This window comes from Ceratotherium simum, chromosome 20 (assembly GCF_057802395.1).
Source record: "Ceratotherium simum simum isolate JZ-2026a chromosome 20, ASM5780239v1, whole genome shotgun sequence".
Taxonomy (NCBI): Eukaryota; Metazoa; Chordata; class Mammalia; order Perissodactyla; family Rhinocerotidae; genus Ceratotherium; species Ceratotherium simum.
In genome coordinates, this window is record NC_141919.1 from 20,639,830 (window position 1) to 20,661,461 (window position 21,632).

The following is a 21,632-nucleotide window of genomic DNA, read 5'->3' on the forward strand; positions in this document are numbered from 1 at the left end:
TGCCTCTCAACTGAGGAAGGAGGGACACACAACCCACAACTAAATAAATGCTCTTTCAACTCTAGTCTTCAAAGATGTAACCACTCATACTGGCCTGACCTAGGTTAGAATCTCTTATCAAGTCCTGCCTAGCTGGTTCAGCATCTTGCTTTAGGATGTGTGGTTCTTGCCAACTATCAAGAGCGTTCTAGTGTTTAGGCCTCTATCAAAACTCTGTGACAGGAGGAAGAGGAACTTATCCGTCCTCCTGCCACATCCAGCATCCCACCTGACACGAAGGCATGGAGGCTCTGTGCCTGTATCCCCCTCCTTCTTTTCATACCTGGGACTTCAGGTGTGTCACTTAAGATCAGTGAGTCTAGGTTTAGAACTGGAATAATAATATCTTTCTTGTCACCTGTGTAACTTTGTTGAGAAGAGCAAGAAACAAGATGGATGAACAAGTGCTTTATATATGAAAAGTCTATAGAGAAAAATGCAACTTACTATTAAGATATGAGGATAGCAGTTTCATCAGAAATAGTGACTCCTTGGCCTATTTTCCTTCCTATCTAATACACACCACAAAGCTGGTAGAGGAAGGACAAGATTTCAATGACCATGAACAAAAGTCATAGAGAAGTTACCTTCTCTATTTATACATCCTCTACTAAACCTGAGGCTTGACTCCTATAATGCATAGAATGTAAGGAATGAATGTGTTGGTTCCTACACCTCATATTTCACTTCACATCACTTCCTCCCACAACCCAGAGACCAAGAACATTTTCATTTAGGAATCAAAAATAGATGTTTTTTAAGGGACGAAGATGCCAAGTGCATGCCAGGCAATGCCTGCCTTGTCCAATTTGCTCTTGTCCTGACCACAGCTGCATTTTCAAGAAAGCAAGATTAAGCTGGGTTTGGGGGAGTGGGGCAGGGTAGCTATTGACTGAGTTGGGCATCAGACTCAAGACCCCCATCCAGATGCTGACTAATGATCAATAAAGCAGCCTGATGCAAAGGCAAGAGGGCAGGGTGGAATGGAAACTGAGGGAACCATCAGAATGCCCCTGAGATTTGGGTTCTGGGGCCAGAGGAGAATTGAGAAGAGAGAAATAGAGATGCCAAGAGAGACTGTGCCTGTGTGCGCGCTTGTGCGTGTGTGTGTGTGTGTGTATGTGTTAGAGAGAGACAACGTCTTGCTTTAGAGCTGTTTTGGTTCCTGTAAGTTTCCGGTTCCATATATCCAGGCAGCTGTATCTTTATAAGTCCCCATTTTTCAGGCTATCCATATTACTCTCAGTCCATTGCAACTATAAGAGGAAGGGAGGAAAAGTCACACACCACGCTAAGCTAATTCATTCCCATAACCTTGGAGAACAGAAAATCTTCTAGAACCATTTCCAATGTAGAATTATGGATCTTCCTAGGCCTGCCCTATTTCAAAGTAGCCCAGCCTTTGGTGGCAGAATGTGATACAAACCCAGTCTTCTCAACGTATTCACATCCATCCTTGTCAAATTACCAGTTCCGAGGGCCCCAACACCGTCCTATAAGGCTAAATTGAGGCTTCAACTATCCCCAAAGCTCTTAACATTATAGGATACAATTTGGGGGTTACTGGGGAGTTGAGCTCCTGCCTCATGCTGACTGGACAGACACCTAAAATAGCCAAGCAGTAACCTACTGACAGTAATTCAAACAGAAATTACATAGACAATGAATATTCGCTTTGTAACTAGGTCGTACAAATGTTATGAGAATATTAGTAGCCTGTTTTAATTCCTCACGACTCCATCACCTTAAGACAAGTACAAAAGATTTGAAATCAAAGAACTAGGTTCAAACTCTTACTCTTCCCCTCCCTAGCTGTGCAACTTTGAGTAAGTTGCTTAACCTCTAGGAGTTTCTCCCCATCGGTAAAATAGACATAATAATACCTACTCCACAGAGTTATTGTGAAAGTGAAAGGAGACATCCAGCAAGACGCTGCAGTTGCAGCAACAGCATCATAACTACAGTAATAATTGTTTGAGCACTTGTATGTACCAGGCACTGAGTTAGCACCTTATTTGCTTTATGTCATCTAAATTCCCTGATAACCTTATGAAGTGTGTACATTTTACAGGGAAGGTTGCTGAAGCACACGGTGGCTAAGTCACCTGAGTAACTGGCATAGCCAAGAGGAGTGGCACTGACAACGTGCTCCTCCCTTTTCTTTTTCATGCTTCACTGGGAGGAAGATTCTAGACTTAAAGAAATTAGCAGCAACTACTTACTGGGGGTTCATCGGTTCCAAGTCGCCAATACGTTGAATTACACAGTTTTTTCACTTCCTCGGGACCTTCTATATCATAATCTTTGGGATAAGCTTCTCTGTCACGGTGCCTTAAGAAAAAATTTAGAATCTGTTAAGGGATAAATCTTATTTATCATATATTGCATTTAAATTTTAAAAAAAATTACCCAATGAAAATTTACTATATTTATGACTGTTCTAATTATAAATTTACTGGATTTGGTACATATAAAGTATTTTCCATCTCTTTTCAAGTAATGCTGAGGCTAATTCCTAAAAACAACTTAGCACATGTGATAAAACTAATAATATCACAAAACAATACTTATCCAACACCGCAATTCATTTAGTGACTCCAATGAAGTGAATCTTATTTAATAATGTAATTTAGTTACTGAAAGTAAATTTTAAAATAAGACATGGTAATATCTGAGAAAGGCAATTTGCCACTTTAGAAATTTTTCCTACCACGAATTTTAATTACAACTTTTATTTTCAAAACGAGAGAGAGCAAAGTATTTGCTCATATGGATTTACAACACGTGCTTCCTTCTTCTAAAAAGGGTCTAAAGGAAGCTGACAAACATAAGCTAGAAACAACAGTTTTTAAAACATGTAAATGGAAAAAGAAAAAAAATTCCAAACGTCTTGATTAAAAAGGTGGCTAGAAATAATCATAAAGGAGGGATTTGGTGATAGGGAAGGAAAAAGAAGGTGAAGTGGCTCACAATAGAAGCAGCTGTTTCCACAAAGCTTTCTCAGATGAGATAAAGGAAGCTGAACCCAAACTTCTCTCAGGAGGGGCCTTGTTATTAAGGGATACAGGGCTAGGATTGTGTAAGGGACACTGAGGTGCCCAAGAATTCATCATCCATCCATCCATCCATCCATCCATCCATCCATCCATCCATCCATCCACTTGTTCGTTCATTCATTAAGTACCTACTATACGCCAGGCATTTTGCTAGGTGCAGGGGATGCAATGGAGAGCAAACCTAATACAGTCCCTGCCTTGGTTACTCATAGTCTGGCGAAAGACACAGACAATTAAACAAGAAAAAGTACAATGCGGTGAGAGCGGGCATAGGGCTGTGGAAGCAGAACAGCATCCACTAACCTGGATGGGGCACCCAGCATCCAAGTTAGGAGGCCCTTTAGGAACTGGCCCCCTACCTCATCCCACTGCACTGGGGCTGGGCCCCTGCATTACGTTCAAATTATACATTCTTCTCTCCACCTCTGAGTATGGGAACAGAGCTCTGCATAGAACACAGCAGCGAAAGAGCCCAGGGTAGAGTGGCAGAGCTCCAGCATGTGAGCCTTCCACCCTCCTCACATCTGAGCATTAAACTGCAAAACACTAAAAGCATTTTGGTACCATACCAGCATTATTTGGGAACCTGACAGGAAGCTCTCACTGAAGTCCTTAGGGAGAATACTGAACAACATCAAGAACCAAGAGTGGGAAAGTAAATGGGGCCATGGGTTTGAGTCACTGCTTAGCCAAGTCTAGCTGCATGACCTTGGGCAAGTTGCCTAATCTTTCTATGCTTCCATTTTCACATGTGTAAAATGAGGACAGAAATAATACAAACACTTTTTAAGATCTTTATAAGAGTTAAAATAAAAAAAAAAAAGGTGGACGGTCCTTCAAACATTGTAAATTACCATAAACATCTACGTATAGTGAATATTAATCTGGCTTCAAAAAATTCTGTTGTACAAGAATTGCAATTTTATTTTTCCATAATTGTACTTAATTTTTGTTCCAAGCACTCATATTGCCAGGTGGAAAAACCTTAATCTCGGTCAATTCTGGATCCTTTCCAACTCTAAAGTGTTTGTGTGGTACCACCACGCCAAGAATCTGTCCTTGTCATCATCATCTCTCCTTGCTGGCATCAGTGGAAACATCCTCATTCTCCTGTGGTCTTCCATTATGGATCCATGCAGATCTCTGTTATACCCTCCTGGCCCTGCCACACGGACTCTTGTGTAAACTGGCATTTTGCCACAAGTGTGCCACTATCTAGCCCACCAAAAACCTTCTTGTGTCCATCTTCACCTGGGTTGCTGGAAACCCAGATGCCATCCCTGAGCTGTTTGCCGGCCCACCAAGAAGGTATGTGCTTCACGTCCTCACCACACTGGGCTTGGGGGAAATATAGGAGCCCCACACTTCAACAGCTCCGAAAACATTACCCTGGGAATGGAGGGCTAGGCAGTCATAGGTCCCATCTGCTCTAGGATTTCCAAAGTCTTAATTCAAATTCGAGATCCTGGACAAATCTACATGTTCCTAACTTCTCTGGTCTCCTCCATCTTCAGTCCATGAACTCTTCATCTACTATGAGACAGGGTAGCCCAGCTCTTCATCTATATTTCCAAATCTACGATGCCATCCTAAGACCCAAGTTCTTGAACCCCAATGCCAAGAGTTTGGCTCTTTTGTTGCCAGCTGGGTCATTCTTCCTCGAAGCCATAAAACCAGAATACCTCCCTGAGAGCATAGGAATGAAGGGCAAAGCACTAGTTAACATTTCAACATACTATCTCCAGGGCCCGCCTCTTCATTAGGCACACCATAGGCCCAGTGGCCAGGGCTCACCATACTTTTAGGGGCCCACAAGACTGTTTTAATTATTTTTAAATCAGAAAAAAGAATATAATCCAGCTTGTATTATATTCATGTTTATACCAATGCAGTCATAAACTGTCATTTTTAACTTTTGTTTTTTTATGAAGGAAGGAGTCCATGAAGGTAAAGATGATTAGCACCCATGAAGGTCAGAATGTTGCCCCGATTATCCCACTATATATTTTAAGTTGTATTATAACTAGATTATTACAAAAGACGCAGACATGTTCCTTTTCTTGTCACAATCTCAGATAGCAGCCAAAAGCCCAGCATTGAAAACATGAATCTATAATGAAAGTGTTTCTTTGAAGGACTGAACTAATGCAATTAGCATTCCCTTATGCCTGCCGGCTGCCCATAAACGGTGTGCCCACAGCCTGCAGGCTCTGAGAGATACACAGCTGGAAAAGACATGCCCCTACTTCCAAGAGGCTGCCAGCCTAGCAAAGAGAAATATACTTCTTTAAAAATTACAAAATATAGTAAAATATAATACAAAATAAAATATAAAAAATGTATTTACTGTATACTAAATATATATTTACTATATATAAAAATATGGTAAAAATCATTGGGGGGTTAGAAAGGAAATAGGAGACCTAATTAATTCCCTGACTTTATTATATTATGTCAGGCAAACACTGGCTTACGCCTCAGTTTTCCCAAGATGAACTGAGAGTCATACACTGAGGAAATAAATGAATCAATGGATTTAGAGTCTCAAGTGAAAAGTGACATAGCAATGCAAAATATTATTATGTGTAATAATATTGTTTCTATCTACCATATGCTTTAGTCGGGCATTTTTAAATACTTTGTCAATACCAATTAAGACTTATAGCATCTTTGTGAGACAAAAATATCTGTATATATACATACATATGCATAAAAATAATCAAGGTATAATAATATATACACACTTTATATAGCCCTGTTGTCCCTGCTTTCTGCATTTATTTATGGTCACCATACAACTTGCCATGACTAGTCATTTATTGCAATAAAAATTCCTTATGAGAACTGGATAGCCACATGTAAAAAAAATGAAAGTAGACCCTTACCTTACACCATACACAAAAATTAACTCCAAATGGATTAAAGACTTGAATGTAAGACCTGAAACTGTGAAACTTCTAGAAGAAAACATAGGCAGTACGCTCTTCGACATTGGTCTTAGCAACATCTTTTCAAATACCATGTCTGACTGGGCAAGAGAAACAACAGAAAAAATAAACAAATGGGACTACATCAAACTAAAAAGCTTCTGCACAGCAAAGGAAACCATCAACAAAACGAAAAGACAACCTAACAATTGGGAGAAAATATTTGCAAACCATACATCTGATAAGGGCTTAATCTCCAAAATATATAACAAACTCATGCATCTCAACAAGAAAAAAACTACCAACCCAATTAAAAAATGGGCAAAAGACCTGAACAGATATTTCTCCAAAGAAGATATACAGATGGCCAACAGACACATGAAAAGATGTTCAAAATCACTAACTATCAGGGAAATGCAAATCAAAACTACAATGAGATATCACCTCACACCCGTCAGAATGGGTATAATTAACAAGACAGGAAACAACATGTGTTGGAGAGGATGTGGAGAGAAGGGAACTCTCATACACTGCTGGTGGGAGTGCAAACTGGTGCAGCCACTATGGAAAACAGTATGGAGATTTCTCAAAAAATCAAGGATAGAACTACCATATGATCCAGCTATTCCACTGCTGGGTATTTATCCAAAGGACTTGAAAACACCAATTTGTAAAGGTACATGCACCCCTGTGTTCATTGCAGCGTTATTCACAATAGCCAAGACTTGGAAGCAACCTAAGTGCCCATCAAGGGACGAATGGATAAAGAAGCTGTGGTATATATACACAATGGAATACTACTCAGCCATAAGAAACGATGAAATCCAGCCATTTGTGACAACATGGATGGACATTGAGGGTATAATGCAAAGTGAAATAAGTCAGAGGGAGAAGGTCAAATACCGTATGATTTCCTTCATTAAGTAGTAGATAATAACAACAATAAACAAACAGATAGGGACAGAGATTGGATTGGTGGTTGCCTGGGGGGAGGGGGGGAGGGAGGGGGGTGAAGGGGATGGTTCGGTACATGTGTGTGGTGATGGGTTGTAGTTGGTGTTTTGGTGGTGAACATGATGTAATCTGTGCAGAAGTGGAGGTGTAGTGATGTACACCTTAAATTTTTACAATGTTGTAAACCAATGTTACTGCAATAAACAAAAAATTTAAAAAAACAATTCCTTATGAGAAAATAATAAATATAATAAAATAAAATTTACAATGTCTCTGGAATAGTAACTTTCAAACTTTTTGACCACAGCACCCACCCACCCCACCCCAAGCCACTCTGAGACACTTTTAGTTGTTGGATCCAGGTGGGGTGGGTTGTTACTGGCATCTCGTGAGTAGAGGCCAGCAATGCTGCTAAACATCCTACAATGCACAGGTCAGCCCCCACAACAAAGAAATATCAGGCCCAAAATATCAAAAGTGCCAAGGTTGAGAAAGCTGTAGAGAATGGTTGCTACCAGACTCTTAGATCAGTGGTTCCCAAACCTGAGTGTTTCATGCAGCAGCAAAACTCTCCCCCAAAATTTGTAGAACCAACATAAAAGTGCCAACTTTTGTCTTGATAGGAACTTTAAAAATAAAATATCTATCACCTTAAAGAAGAAGACCTCCAAACCCAAAGATAAGGAAAAACAATCTCAGAGTCCTTTAAACTGAATAAATTTAGCTATACGAAAAACTTGCTACGTTGTCTTTACAGTTTGCACATCACCTTGGATTAGTAAAAAGGTCATTGTTGAGCAGCACTGGTTTAGTTTACAGACTGGTTTCTGTAGATATTAAGTTTGCCCAGACATGAATTTGACAACAGCTGGTCAGCAGTCAGTTCAAAGCCAAAGCACCTTGAATACAGGTATTCCATGCTGCTGACTGAAGGAAGAGCTGTGCTTTTGATGCCAGGCACGCAGGTACAGGCTGACATTCTTGCTGGGAGGAGGGCTCACAGGGCTTCCTGCCATCAGGGCCAGAATCTTCTTTGACAAGCAGCCTTGCTTCTGCTGAGGACCTTGCTCTATCAAGCCCAGTGGTGAATGATGTGGCTATTTCTTTATATGAAAAATCTTTATGTAAGACATCCTTAATTATAAGAGATGAAAGGTGCTTTCTCTACCCTACTGTGGGAGAAATAATATGAATATGAATAGAATTAGGAATGGGGAAAGGGCTGACAGGACAGGATCAGAGCTCCCAACTGTATGAAAAGGAGCTTGGAACCACGACTCTGTTGTCAAAAATGCCACTTGCACTGATTCAGAGAGGATTAAGGTCAATAGAATCTAGTAAGGCAAAGACAGCATGAGCAGGTCCCACTCTGGACAAATGCCCAACATATCCGGTTGGCATACAACTTCCTGCCACCAACCCTACAATCACCTAAACCCTCTAGGTCCTGTTCTTCCTATCTCCTCGTAGCCCCAAGTAATGCCTTGTCAAGAGGACTTTCTGGGTCTGTTTCTGGGGTCCTTTGGGAGGTTGGGTGTCCTACTGTAGGAGTTGGATGATTCCATATCAAAACAGGTCAGTAAGCCCCCTCTTGTGTAAACATATACACATCCTCAAATGAGTTGCAGAACTAAACAAACTTGAGTCCAGAGCATACTCAGGCAGCCTCCCACAGCTCCCCTCAGGCTGCCCCAAGCCATAATGGCCCAGGTCCCAGTGGAAGACAGGGTGGGGTTAGGCCATAGGATTCTCCCCGCAGGAAAGTGGACCAAGTTACACTCTAGGGTTTCTGTGGCCACATGTCTATGTGGGGGAAGCAAAGTGGGGGGTTGCAAAGAAACCATTATCTTTATCATTGCTTCACGTTTCACATTTTTTTTATAATTATCCATTAATGAATCTGCCTTCTCATTAGACTAAGAGTGTTTTAGACGTGGATTATTTTTTATTCATCTTTGTGATCTCAGTGCCTAGCATGGTCTAACACATTGTAAATGTTCATTAAATCTTAAATGATTGATCGATTGATTGAATGTTCTTACACTGTGTTACTGTCACTTTAATATAAATGCAGAAAGCAAAGGCTTTCAAACGTGTCCATAAAAATGAAGAGCATCCCAGCTCACTCTGCAAAAGCACACATAAAGAGGGAATATTATGCACATAGAGATGCTAGTCCTTTGCAACAAAAACTTGTCTCCCAAGGAATTATAAATCTACTTGCTGAATGGGAAAACTCTCAACATACATATGCATAACACTGATTGCAAAGGGAGTGTGAATCTGAGCAATATCTGACAGGAGAACAATGAAAATCCGAGCCGAATTCTAGCCTCTGGTTACTTGACAAGAGATACATTTTCTTTGTGGATTCTAAAGATCTTAAAAATGTTTAGTTAAGACTCCAGATGGCAGAATATATTAATTTTAAATTTTAGAATTATTAATGTGGTTCACAACTACTCTGTCAGGTATTATATTTTCTGATGTAAATCTAATTGAAATGAGAAGAGAAAGATACCTTTCATATTAGGTTTTATAATCATCTGCTATCTGGAACTTTAAAAGAAAATTACCCCCCAGAGTCAGCTGTATTTCCTGACATATTAGAAGCATAAAGCCAATAGAACCAAACACTATAAAGAAACATTTGACAATTCTCTTTAAAGATTTCATGGGCAAAGGATTTACATGCCAAGGTAGTGTTATTCAGTGGCACATTCATCAAACTGAGAAATGAAGACTTTTAGATGTATTTGCAGAGTCATAAAGAAAAGCTTATGTCCTTGGGAGAAATAATGACAATTTAGACTTATGAAGAGGGACTTTCTTTTGCAATGTGTCTCATGCTATATATGATTTGTGCATCTATAACTATGAAATCACAGAATTTGAAGTCTAAACTGCACTAAAAAAAAACCATTTGATAGAGACAGATAAGTGAAGTCATTTTCTTCACGCAACATATACTGAGTGGCATGTAAGTAAGACCCATCATTATTATGAATTTTCTTCATAGAAAATCTTCAAAATCAGGAGGCCCTATGCAAAATATTGGGAGGAAACAAAAGGAATATAGCAAGGGGAGCCTTTGTCTGCCTTAGCTTAAATATTAAGTAAACGTTGTCAGTCTGATTAACTGCCAAACGCATGACTTTGAAAACAGCTGAAGAGACACGTATTAAATAAGGTGACACTATATTGATTATCCCACCTGGGAGACTTAGAGGGAAATAAAGTACTAAGTACACTGGAAATGGTGAAAACCAGGACTGTCCCGGCCACATCAGGATCAGGACACTCTGTTACCCTATGTTTCAACAACTGGATCTCAATTATTTTCAAATCCTAGGATACTTCTCAGGGTTTCTTTGATCCTCCCCTCCAAAAGCAGCTTATATTGACTGGCTAAAGACACTCTGTGTAGTGGAAGAGTAGGACTGAAGAAAGACAGAGTTTTCAAAGTGTATTATATATATATTAGTAATTACTGTAGTCCAAAGAACATCTTGACAGTATATCTGGCATGCATGGTATGAAGACCAGTTTGCCTCCCTGCAAAACAAAAGCAAATACCTGATTACCTGTGTAAGCTCCTATCCCTATAGTCTTAATATTGTCAGTTAAATAATTTGAATTAGTCTAGAAATAACATCAAAAGATTATATTATGCAGATTCCTCAAAAAATTAAAAATAGAAATATCTTATGATCCAGCTATCCCACTTCTGGGTATTTATCCAAAGAACTTGAAATCAACAATCCAAAGAGGCTTATGCACCCCTATTTTCATTGTAGCATTTTTCATTATAGCCAAGAAGTGGAAGCAACCCAAGTGTCCACTGACAGATGAATGGATAAAGAAGATGTGGTATATATATACAATGGAATACAACTCAGCCATAAAAAAGACAAAATTGTCCCATTTGCAACAAATGAATGGACCTGGAGGGTATTATGTTAAGTGAAATAAGCCAGACAGAGAAAGACAAACACTGTATGACTTCACTCATATGTGGAATATAAACTAACACACGGACAGAGAGAACAGTTTGGTGGTTACCAGGGGGAAGGGAGTTGGGGGGTGGGCACAAGGGGTGAAGGGGTGCATTTATATGGTAACTGACAAATAATAATGTACAAGTAGAATCTCACAATGTTATAAACTATTATGACATCAATTAAAAAGTAAAAAACTAATTAATTTTAAAAAGATTATATTATGTGAGCTTAAGGTCCATTTAATGCACACTTCTGCGAGCAATGCATATTGAGTAGATAATACAAGGTTCCTTAGTTTCAAAGCAATTCATTTAATTCACATTAGAAACAAATGAACAAGACTTTCTTCATGAATAGAATCTAGAGTTAAAACACTCTTCCATTACGAACACAGCTACACGAATGAGTATTTTTCCCATTTCTTCCTAGAAGTCATTCAAAAGCAGCAAAGGAAATGGAAAAATTAAAAGCAAGCTAAATTTTTGGCAAAGTTGGAAGTTATAGTTCCCAGATTACAGCATGTGTAAAAGCTATCATAAGCAGCCAACACCCAGCGGAAGACAAGTGGAAGAGGTGAAGACAAGAGGCTGTAGCAAGAAATCTCAGTAATGAGATTGCCCAGAGGTGGGAACTCGCACGGTGCCAGCCAAATTACATCTCCATGGTTATGCCGATAAACTCTTTCACTGAAAACAGTGGAAAATGCTAGATAAAATATATATTTTTTAATTCCAACGCATTTAAAGTATTTAAGAGCTGAAAATCCAGTGGAGAATTTCCAGGCCAATTTTTAGATGAAAGCCTGTAACCAAAGGTGTAAGTAGAACTTCAAAACACCAAATCTGCTGATGTCCTTGGGGTGTTTGCCAACATTGCACATGGGCAATGGCTTCAGGGCTAGAGGGATGAAAGTCTAGCCCTAGAGCCTACCTAGGAGGGGAGTTTTATAAAAAGGTCTTCCATATGTGATAGACATTGTGTTCCCCAATACAATTTTTCCTTCTTTCCCGGGAATACAGAGGTTAAAATTCCTAGCTCCCTTGCAGTTAGTGGGGCCATTTGACTAGTTCTGGCCAATAAAGTATATATGAGCAGAAATGATATGTGTCATTTCTGGGCTAAGACAGCGAAAGCTCTTGTATAATTCTCGACTCTTTCTTCCCCTGCCAGAGCAATTGATGACTTTCTAGATGACAGAGCCTCAATCAGCCTGAGTCCCAGAGTATCTATGCAGAGCGCCCACCGCCTACCAAAAATTTACAGTGGACTTTGTGTGAGTAGGAAATAAACCTTTATGTGTTAAGCTGCTGAGATCTTTGGAGCGTTGGTTATCACAGATTAAGCCTAGCCTATTCCAGCATAGAAATTAGTACCAGAAGTGGGGTGGGTGCTATGTAACAAAAATCTAAAATATATGGCATTGGCTAAAGGCCAGGCAAAGACAACAGGAAACTGATATCAGAGGCTGGAAAGGCCAAACATTTGATAGCCCTAGTAGGTGAAGAGTCAAATCATGTTCCCAGTGAGATTGGGAAAGAGACTAGAAAACAATGTGTTAGTTCTATGTGCGAATTTCTATTGACAATTGTTTTTGCCAAGATACCTAAAAAAGAGAGAGATGAGGCCGGCCTGGTGGCATAGTGGTTAAGTTCGCGTGCTCCGCTTCGGCGGCCCGGGGTTCACGGGTTCAGATCCTGGGCATGGACCTATGCACTGCTTATCAAGCCATGCTGTGGCAGCGTCCCATATAAAGTAGAGGAAGATGGGCACGGATGTTAGCCCAGGGCCAATCTTCCTCAGCAAAAAGAGGACTGGCAACAGATGGGCACGGATGTTAGCTCAGGGCTAATCTTCCTCACAAAAAAAAAAAGAGAGAGAAAGAGAGAACTTCAGGAAATTGGCTGGTTTACAAGAAGATAAAGGGAAATGAGAGATTCCAGAAATTTGGGGCCTTGAAATGTTAAAAGAGTCAACAACTTTTAGATTTCAAATGGTAAGACAGAAAATTGAGAAAGACGTTTTTTGAGACCAAGTTCCACTAAAGCTTAGCCCTGCAGCAAATTTCATCCTACTGTTAGACCCTCCCAGTGAATTAAGTCGTATTGGAGCAAGCCAGGAATCTGCATTTAAAAATCCTTTAACTGTTCAATATTTAAAATAGCCTTCGACCCCCAAACTTCTGGGAACAAGAAATGAACTGAGAAAGCCGAACAACCCACAGGTGGGCATATTCTACAACATCCACTGCAGGTGTGGTCAAGGAGAATAACGGAAAAGAAAAGATTACACAGGGCAGAACTAAGGGACATAGACAGCAATGGAAAAGGAAGCTGCTGCCAGAAAGCAGAATCACGGTCTAATCAGAGAACACTCCCAACGCCAATGCTGGGCTCCCTAACAACGTCTGCCCAACAGGATTAAGAATGACCATGGACAAATGATAGCCCTGTCACTGCTATCTTTCCTCTTTCTGGTGAGATGCTTATTACAGTTATCTTGTCCCTGTCCTCCCGTTGTATATTGGGTATATGGAGATGGAGCACAAAATATCTTTTTGCTTTATAGGTTTTTGAACCAAGTAGAGCCACAGCTAGACTTGGTAGAGACACAATAGCATAACATGTGGAGATCTTGGACTTTTGACCTGTGACCAGACAGAATTAAGGTCATTTTCCTTGGGCAAATGGGTGAACATAGTGCATTCAGAGAGAGTGAAACCAATATTTGTTGACCTGCCTAAAGAATACAACTTCAAGTGCACATGGCACTTCCAAAAAAAATATTTGGATATGTTGGAAAGATAGAAATGACAATGCAATAAAACTAGAAATTCATAACACACTTTTTTAAGAGATCCTTCTTCAATTTGGAAATATTTAAAGAGTTTATCAAATAACTCTTAAATCAAAGATCAATACAAATTTCTCAAAATGAATTTCTCAAAAATACCAGTAAATGGAAAAACCACTTACAAGAATCCATATAATATAGCTAAAGCAGTACCCAGAGAAAAATTCAAAGCTTTAAGTACTCATATCAATAAAAATGAAATAATTAAAATTAAAAAAATCTATTTCAAAAACATAGAAAAAGAATAAACAAGCCAAAAGAAATCAGAATGATAGAATAATTCAAGATAAAGGCAGAATTAAGTTAGAAAACAGAATAAATGAATAAGGAAGCAAAATAGACAAACTCCTATCTAAAAAATAAAAAAAAAAGGCAGGAGGAGATACAAACAAGACAGAAAGATATACTATCCACACAATGGAATAATACCAGGCAAAAAAAAGAAATGAAGTACTGATAAATGCTACAACATGGACGAACCTTGAAAACATTATGCCAAGTAAAAGAAACTAGTCGCAAATGACCATATATTATATGATTCCATTTATATGAAATGTCCAGAATAGGCAAATCTATAGGGACAGAAAGTGGATTGGTGGTTGCCTAGGGCTCGAGAGCTGGAGGTATTCGGAGCTAATGGCTAAAGGGAGCAAGGTTATTTTGGGGTTAATAAAAATGTCCTAAAATCAATTGTGTTGATGGATGTACAACTCTGTGAATATACTAAAAGCCATTGAATTATACACTTTAAAAGGGTGATTTGTATAGTATGTGAATTATATCTTAACAAAGTTGTTAAAAAATAGGGTATAACCATCAAAATAGAAGAAAAAATTTTAAATCATTATGGACTACTTTCCATAACTCTATGCAAATATATTTGGATGACATACATGACTTTCGAAGGAAAACAATTTACCAAAATTGTCCTCAGTAAGACAAAAAGTCTAAACAGACAATTTCCAAAGAAGAAATACAGAAAGTTGTCAAAGAACAAAGTTACTCCCTAAAGCAGTACTAGGACCAGATGGTTTTATAGCAGGAGGAAATTTCTGATTTATGCCTGAATGTCTAGCAGGACATTTGACACACCTTGACTTGTTCACTTGTCAGAGGTACATTGGCATGAGTGGCGACAGTGGGACCTATAGTGACTCGCATTACATTCACTACACTGACTTTGACATAAGTGTAAGCTAACCAGAGGTAGCCTTTCCAAATTATTTATATTTATTATGGGCTTGTTTAACATATAAAAAAGTTCCAACTAAGAAAACATGCAATCTATCCAGACTAAATTTTTCTAATAATTCACACAACACACATACTTATTCTATTGAGGTCTAGGTAGAAGGCCGCAATATCTTAATCCCTAGGAGACTGCCTGCAGTGAAATTTTGGTTGCTTTGATGGCATACACCCCTACAATGAAAGCAGGTGCCACTGAGCTCTGAAATCTCAGGATTCTTGTACAGTCATGTGTGAGGAATTCCTTTTCTGTGACTGGATCTATTAGCGGTTTTGCTGTTTACACCATTACTATGAAGGGCCATATGCAAACTAGTTAACCTGAATGTGTTGGCCCTATATACATGTTAGGTCTGCTATCTCCACCTATCTGGCTGTAGGTTTATGAATACGTAAATTAGGCATCACATAGCTAGATGGATAAATGCTGTTAAGATGCTGTGGCCACCCCTAGGACTAAGAGTCACAATTCTTGCAATTACACTTTCAGCATCACTATATATCAGTTATTATGTAATAAAAAATGGCCACCTATATTTCAAAGCACTCTGGGGGGAAGGGATAAAATCGCCCTCAGCTGAAAACTAACACACCATCTTTAGTTCTCCTTATGGATCCCAGGGACCAGGATAATCTCCTCTATGAAACTTTCCCTGGTCCAACAGGTCTAAATTAAGTGCTCCTCTTGGATGTTCCCAGACCACCCTGCTTATCCCAGTCCTAGCATGCATCACAGCGCATAGTAATTGCTGGGTCAATCCTCCCCATTTCTGTCTCTCAGTAATCTTTGACCTCCTAATACAGGGAGATGTCTTGTTCACTGTCAAATCCCAGACCCATCAGAGTGCCTGCAACATAGCAATGGCTCAATAAATATATATATATATTTAAATATATATATAATTATTAAATTAAATATTAAATTAAATATATATATTTAAATATATATATATTTAAACAAATGCCATTCAAAAAAGAGCTCTTTATTTAAAAAGAACATTAAAAAATAAAATAGTAATTTTTTTTTTAAAAAAAGCTCATTTAATGCTCCTGGCTGAGCATCTTAGTGTTTTTCAAAGTGTTAAAAAAATTGCGACAAGTCATTCATACATTTTAATTCCAAAATATTCTTCCTACCACTTTCTGTAAAAGGAGGCTAAATTCTTTGCACTAAATAAATGACATTATATTAATTCTCCCATTTGATTGAACCTGGAACAATCTGAGTGGAGATCTAACATCTAACATCTGCCATTATATGGCAGAAACATATAATTTTTCTGCCAATTAATTATCTTCGTAAATGCATCAAAACTTAGTTAAATCAAAATAAAGAAAATACACTGTGTGACTAATAACAACTAAAATGTAATTGTATTTCAAAATGAAATGAAGGAAACTAATGAAGATTAGTGTCTATCAAAAACAGTAACACAATACTCAAATTTACTCAGAACTAACTTTTTCAAAGCACCACAAAGATATGTTCAGCTAATTTCTGTTTTCTGCCCATTACCTCTAAGGTCAATTTTTTAAAACTGCATTGGGTGGGTGCTAGTTCAGGGAGGGGGCAGTTTAAAGTCAAAATAACAGCAAATATAGGAAATCTCCAATATATTAATGGGTTACATTCTAAACTTTTGCTATAAAATTGGGTGTTTGGAATTTGGAATTTATCCTCCACTAGAGTAGCTATCTATAGGATATAGTAGATACAGCAGACATCTATAGAGTAGGATGGGGTATAGTAGTTATCTATAAGATTGCCAGCCCAGCACTCCTTTCTCCTGGGTATGTCCACCTTGCCCCATGGTTATTGGAGAGCTGCCATATTTCCAACTAACTTTGCCCAGTCAGATGACCCCAAGCAGATACTTGGCCCAGGAATGGACATCTGACCTGGAATTTTTGGATTCTTTAAAACCAACCTTTCTTTATGGCATGAAGATGTAAGATATAAATTCCAGAACTGCAGCAGCCACGTTTACCATAGTCTTCAATGATAAGATGAAGCAGACACACAAAGAGAAGGAGAGAGGAGAAATGAAGCAAGACCTGGTTGCACTTATATCCCTTGTTCCAGTTGTTCCTAAGGTCAAGCTGCAACCTAGCCCTTCTTCTTATCTGGTAATCAACCATTACACAAATATTGTGAGATAATTCATTCTCTTACTTCCTTAGGCTAACGCAAACTGAGTATCTGTCATTTGCAACCAAGAGAAGTCTTACCAGTACACCCAGAAAATGGTACCAATGGGGTGGCTTCCCAGGCCAACTCAGAGAAGTATATCTAACAATACTAGTTCTAGTGCTATTAAAAACCCTCAGCTTGGGTATCCTGGTGTCCATAGACTGAACCTCTCCTTATTAAAATGTCACCAAGCCCCACATTCTTCTTATCTCCTCCCTCACTCCCCACACCCTTTCCTAGCAAAGGAACACCAGTGAGATAAGAGAAAGAAAGCTTGGTGAAAAAGTACTTGTGACTATCCATGAAAGGAAAGACTACAGCAGCAATATGATGAGGAGGGGGCTCTGGTGGCTCCTGTGGCCCAGGTAGGAGATAGTCCCAAGGGCAGGGAGTTGGCTCAGGCAGAGGTACTTATATACAGCAATGATCTGTCCTAACCCAAGTGTGCCCACGTGGGGAAATGCCTGGCCTGTAATACTCTGCCTTACAAGGGTTCATCTTGCAAGCAAAACTGTTTTATTTTGGCTAACACCAGTTAAGTTGAGCAAAACCTCACACAAAGGTCAAGGCACAACAATTCTATAACCACTGATTTTCAGAAAAAGAATTCAATTAGAATTTCATAAGAGAGAATAGCATTGAAAGAAAAATGTAGTCAGGGCAAAAAGATGAAGAGTCTCCTGGATTCATCTTTAAAAATAGAAAATAAGGTGCTTCCCCCCCAAAACTACTACATTCAAAAGCATTTGTGAGTATGTGCGTATGCTGAGAAATAAGAATGTAGGACTAGATTAAAAATAACCATGGCGTAGGATCTACCATTATAGAACACAGACAAGAATGAAAAGGTGGTTAAACCAAGTGAATGCGAATAGCATCATCCTTTTTACCCAAGATAAACTAGCAATTAAAAAGATATTTTAAAAAGACTCATAATAAACCATGAAGAGTGACTCAGACTCTGAAAAAGATGAAGTATTGTGTTTAAATTCTGAGCCTTTAGAGAATGTTTGCTTCAGGGGAGAAGTTACAGAAAATGATATCAAAAATTTTTAAGTAATTTTACTTTATTCTTTTTATGAAAATAGTACATGCTCCTTATGGAAAATATAGAAGTCGCAAAGAGAAAAAAAGAAAAGGACAAATGATCCATAAATCCACCATTCAGTAATAAATATTTTGTGTTATATGGTGTATATCATCCTTTCAGTCTCTTTTCAATGCATATAGACACATTTTTTAACAAGAGAATCCATTACATGCTAATTGTTTTTTACTTATGTATAGTGAGATTCTATTTTCAAATGTTAATCTTTGCACATTTCTTTACTAAACTCCTTTAAAATAACCTTTGCTCCAATAAATCAGAGGCATCCACATTTACCTTGGGAAGAATTAAGACTGCTTTGCCAAAAATGTGAAGAAAAATAAAGCATTGCTGATTAACTTCTAACAACATGGAATTTTTGAGTTCCCAGTGAGAAATTTTTCTTGAAAGTCAGGCATTGCTGAGAAATGAAGGTCTAAATTTCTTAAGTTTCTATTAACAACAAGATCTAGAAACTCCCACACACGGCACAGGTGGAGCGATCTTATAATTTATCTTTTAAAGCAGGACACTTTAGAAAATGAAAGATGGGCTTTTAAGAAGTCTCAGGCCAAGGGGGGGAAACTATCTTGAGCAAACCAGGACACACGCTCATCGTCTCTACAGAGCATTAGATGGAAGCCAAGTTGAGTGTCAGTGGGCCAGCCACAGGGCCACCATGTTGAGGGATGAGGTGCCTTTACCACAGGGGCTGTAGGGTCACCAGCCCCTCACCGGGATCTGTAGTGCCAGCGAGAGCCAAAGTGGAACTGAGTCTGTAAGCAAAGACATCAGGTCCTTAACAAACCAAGCGTATTAGTCGCAAATTCACCAGCAGCAGGCATAGCAGCTGGACAAAAGATGAGGTGAGCAAGCACAAGGACCCACACATAGATCCAGGGGTCTCGCCCCACCCCCCCACCAAAATATCACATAACCTCAGGCCCTCACACACATAGATGCCACTGGGGAAGGAGAAGGTGGAGGAGGAAGGACTCAGACAGAGTGGGCACCGTTCTGAAAGAGGCTATTTTAACCTAAAACAAGCTTTTGAAACTCAATGAGCCAGAGATACCCTTTAATTGGCATGTTTGAATTTTTCTCTAGCAACCAACAGTTGAAAAGCTATGAGAATCAGTTTTAGAAAATAAATTTTATATATGCATTTGAACTGTATGCACATTTCTAATTCTGCTACCCACCAGATAGTGAATATATTTCCATGACGTTGGTCTACTATTACATCATCTAAAACAGTCACATGATATTATAATTTAGAGGGTTTTTTAAGTATGAGTTCAGAAATAAAAATATCCCTTTAAAGTATAAATATCATCAGTCCCTATAGTAACTCAAAATCTCCTTAGTACCTGTCAGTCCCTGGTGGTAAGTCACGCACTGCAACTAGGAAAAGCACAAGTTTAGCTCCCGTTTTTAAATTCCTTATCATTCAAATCAGAAGTCTAACGCATTATACCCTTCCAAGCTCACTTATACAGAGGAGACCAAACACGCTTCAGTGTCATCCTGTTGCATCAGGATCATGGCTCTGAAAACAACGCTGGCTTTATTACAGATGTGTGCTAGCCTGTAGTTTTTTACCTCAGGGTCTTTAATGTATAAAATACAGGGCCCCGTCCTGCAGTGCCTTTTTGGGTTCCTGTGTGTGATCTTTCTACCTGCTCATCTGTTCATTTCTTTGATAAACATTAATTAAGCACCCACTGTGTTCTTACCCCTTGTCCTGAAGCTTGCTCTTCTCACTTCTCATTATTGACCAAAAAAGCCTCTTTAAAGTCTCTTCCCTCCCCTCTTGAAATTCTATGCTGTGTGTATGGAAATCACACAACCAATGTATAAAATGTGCAGAAAATAAGAGTTAATAAGCTTTTGATTGAGGGCCTGAGTTGTTAAAGGTAGAAGGATGGAGGCTTGATGGGAGGGGAAGCATTTATGGATTTCAGCAAAGGGGCCTACTATAACGTGGTTACTAAGAGGCTTTCTTTTTTTCTTTGCCTTTTCATCTTGGTGTTTGAGTGTGTGTTGGAGATATGAGGAGATGGGATTACTGACTAGCAAAGATCTACACAACTCTAGCTTGGTCCTCAGTGATGGGAAGGACTCTAAATACTTCCAGGTTAGTCCCCAAAAAAGTTGCTAGTTAAATACAGGAAGAATGATACAGCAAATGAGAAAACTCATCTCTATTTCCTATTTAAGTACACTAATAACATCCTGGTGCCTTGAACCGGGTTCTCCTCTGAATGTGGAGTACCTTAAGTACATCTGAACTCTTGGTTCAAACAGCACAATAGGGTGTAAGTCTGAAAAGGTTCAGAAAGCTCTTTAATTTTTTTCCCCCTCCCAAATGATTTTCTGTAAAAATCTTTAAATCTATGAAGTTTCCTATCCCACAATTATTACCACATTTTATTTTTCTTCCCTTTCCCCTTTACTCTTTCTGTTTTCTTCCTATTATAGGGGTGGGGGGAAAGAGTAAAATGCCCAGGCTGTTTAATTTAGGGCTTAGGCAGGAGAGAAAAGTAATCAAAATTTCAAATACATAAAATTAACCTGAGCTTTCAAAACTTTAAGTGTCACTATGGAGACCAGAGCATAAACTGTCTCATGAAGATTCACACGAATTTTTTTGCTTTAAATTATCACGCATTACCAGATGTCAATTTTGCCAAGGAAGAGATGAGTAAAAATAAATAAATAAAAATATAAGAACTAGCCTCACACCAGAGAATTATTAAGGGCAAGTCTAGTTTGTTCTGGTTCTTAGTATTCCATTATTCCAATGAGTGGGAAGATATCCCAAGAGAATACTTCCCTCCAACTCAGAATTTCTGATGGAACCATCTGCTGACATAGCTCCATAAATGCTACAGGAATTAATAGGGAAAGATAATTTCTAGAAACGGCATCTCTCACTCAGAAGCATCAAGGTGTGATGTAAGTGATATGGCTCTCTATCCACCACTCCAGCTGCAAGGAAGAGATGGCTCCTTGGGCAATGTCTCATCCTAGTAATGGACCAGAGATACCTCTAACAACTATTCTGGGTATATCACTTTATCGTGTCTATTACACATAACTGTTTTTAATATGTGTAGTGAAGTCAGACAGACTTGTATTATACGCCAGATAAAGAGAAACACAGGAATCATCCAAATGTTTAAACTATATAAGCAGAGGTAAGTCAGAATTTCTCCCAGTTAAACTTTATTTTGCAAACCTATAGATATAGTCACTTAATTCATCAAATACTCAGTT

The 21,632-nt window shown here is 38.8% G+C and overlaps 1 protein-coding gene across 1 annotated transcript in view; it reads right to left on the reverse strand.

The window, feature by feature from the left end:
- The window catches only part of CFAP95 (cilia and flagella associated protein 95), a 70,908-nt gene that overhangs the window by 45,686 nt on the left and 3,590 nt on the right, over positions 1-21,632 (reverse strand). The window contains exon 2 of the mRNA XM_004440632.3: positions 2,262-2,370. Within this exon, the coding sequence (XP_004440689.1) occupies positions 2,262-2,370 (109 nt within the window). The remainder of the gene's footprint in view (positions 1-2,261; positions 2,371-21,632) is intronic.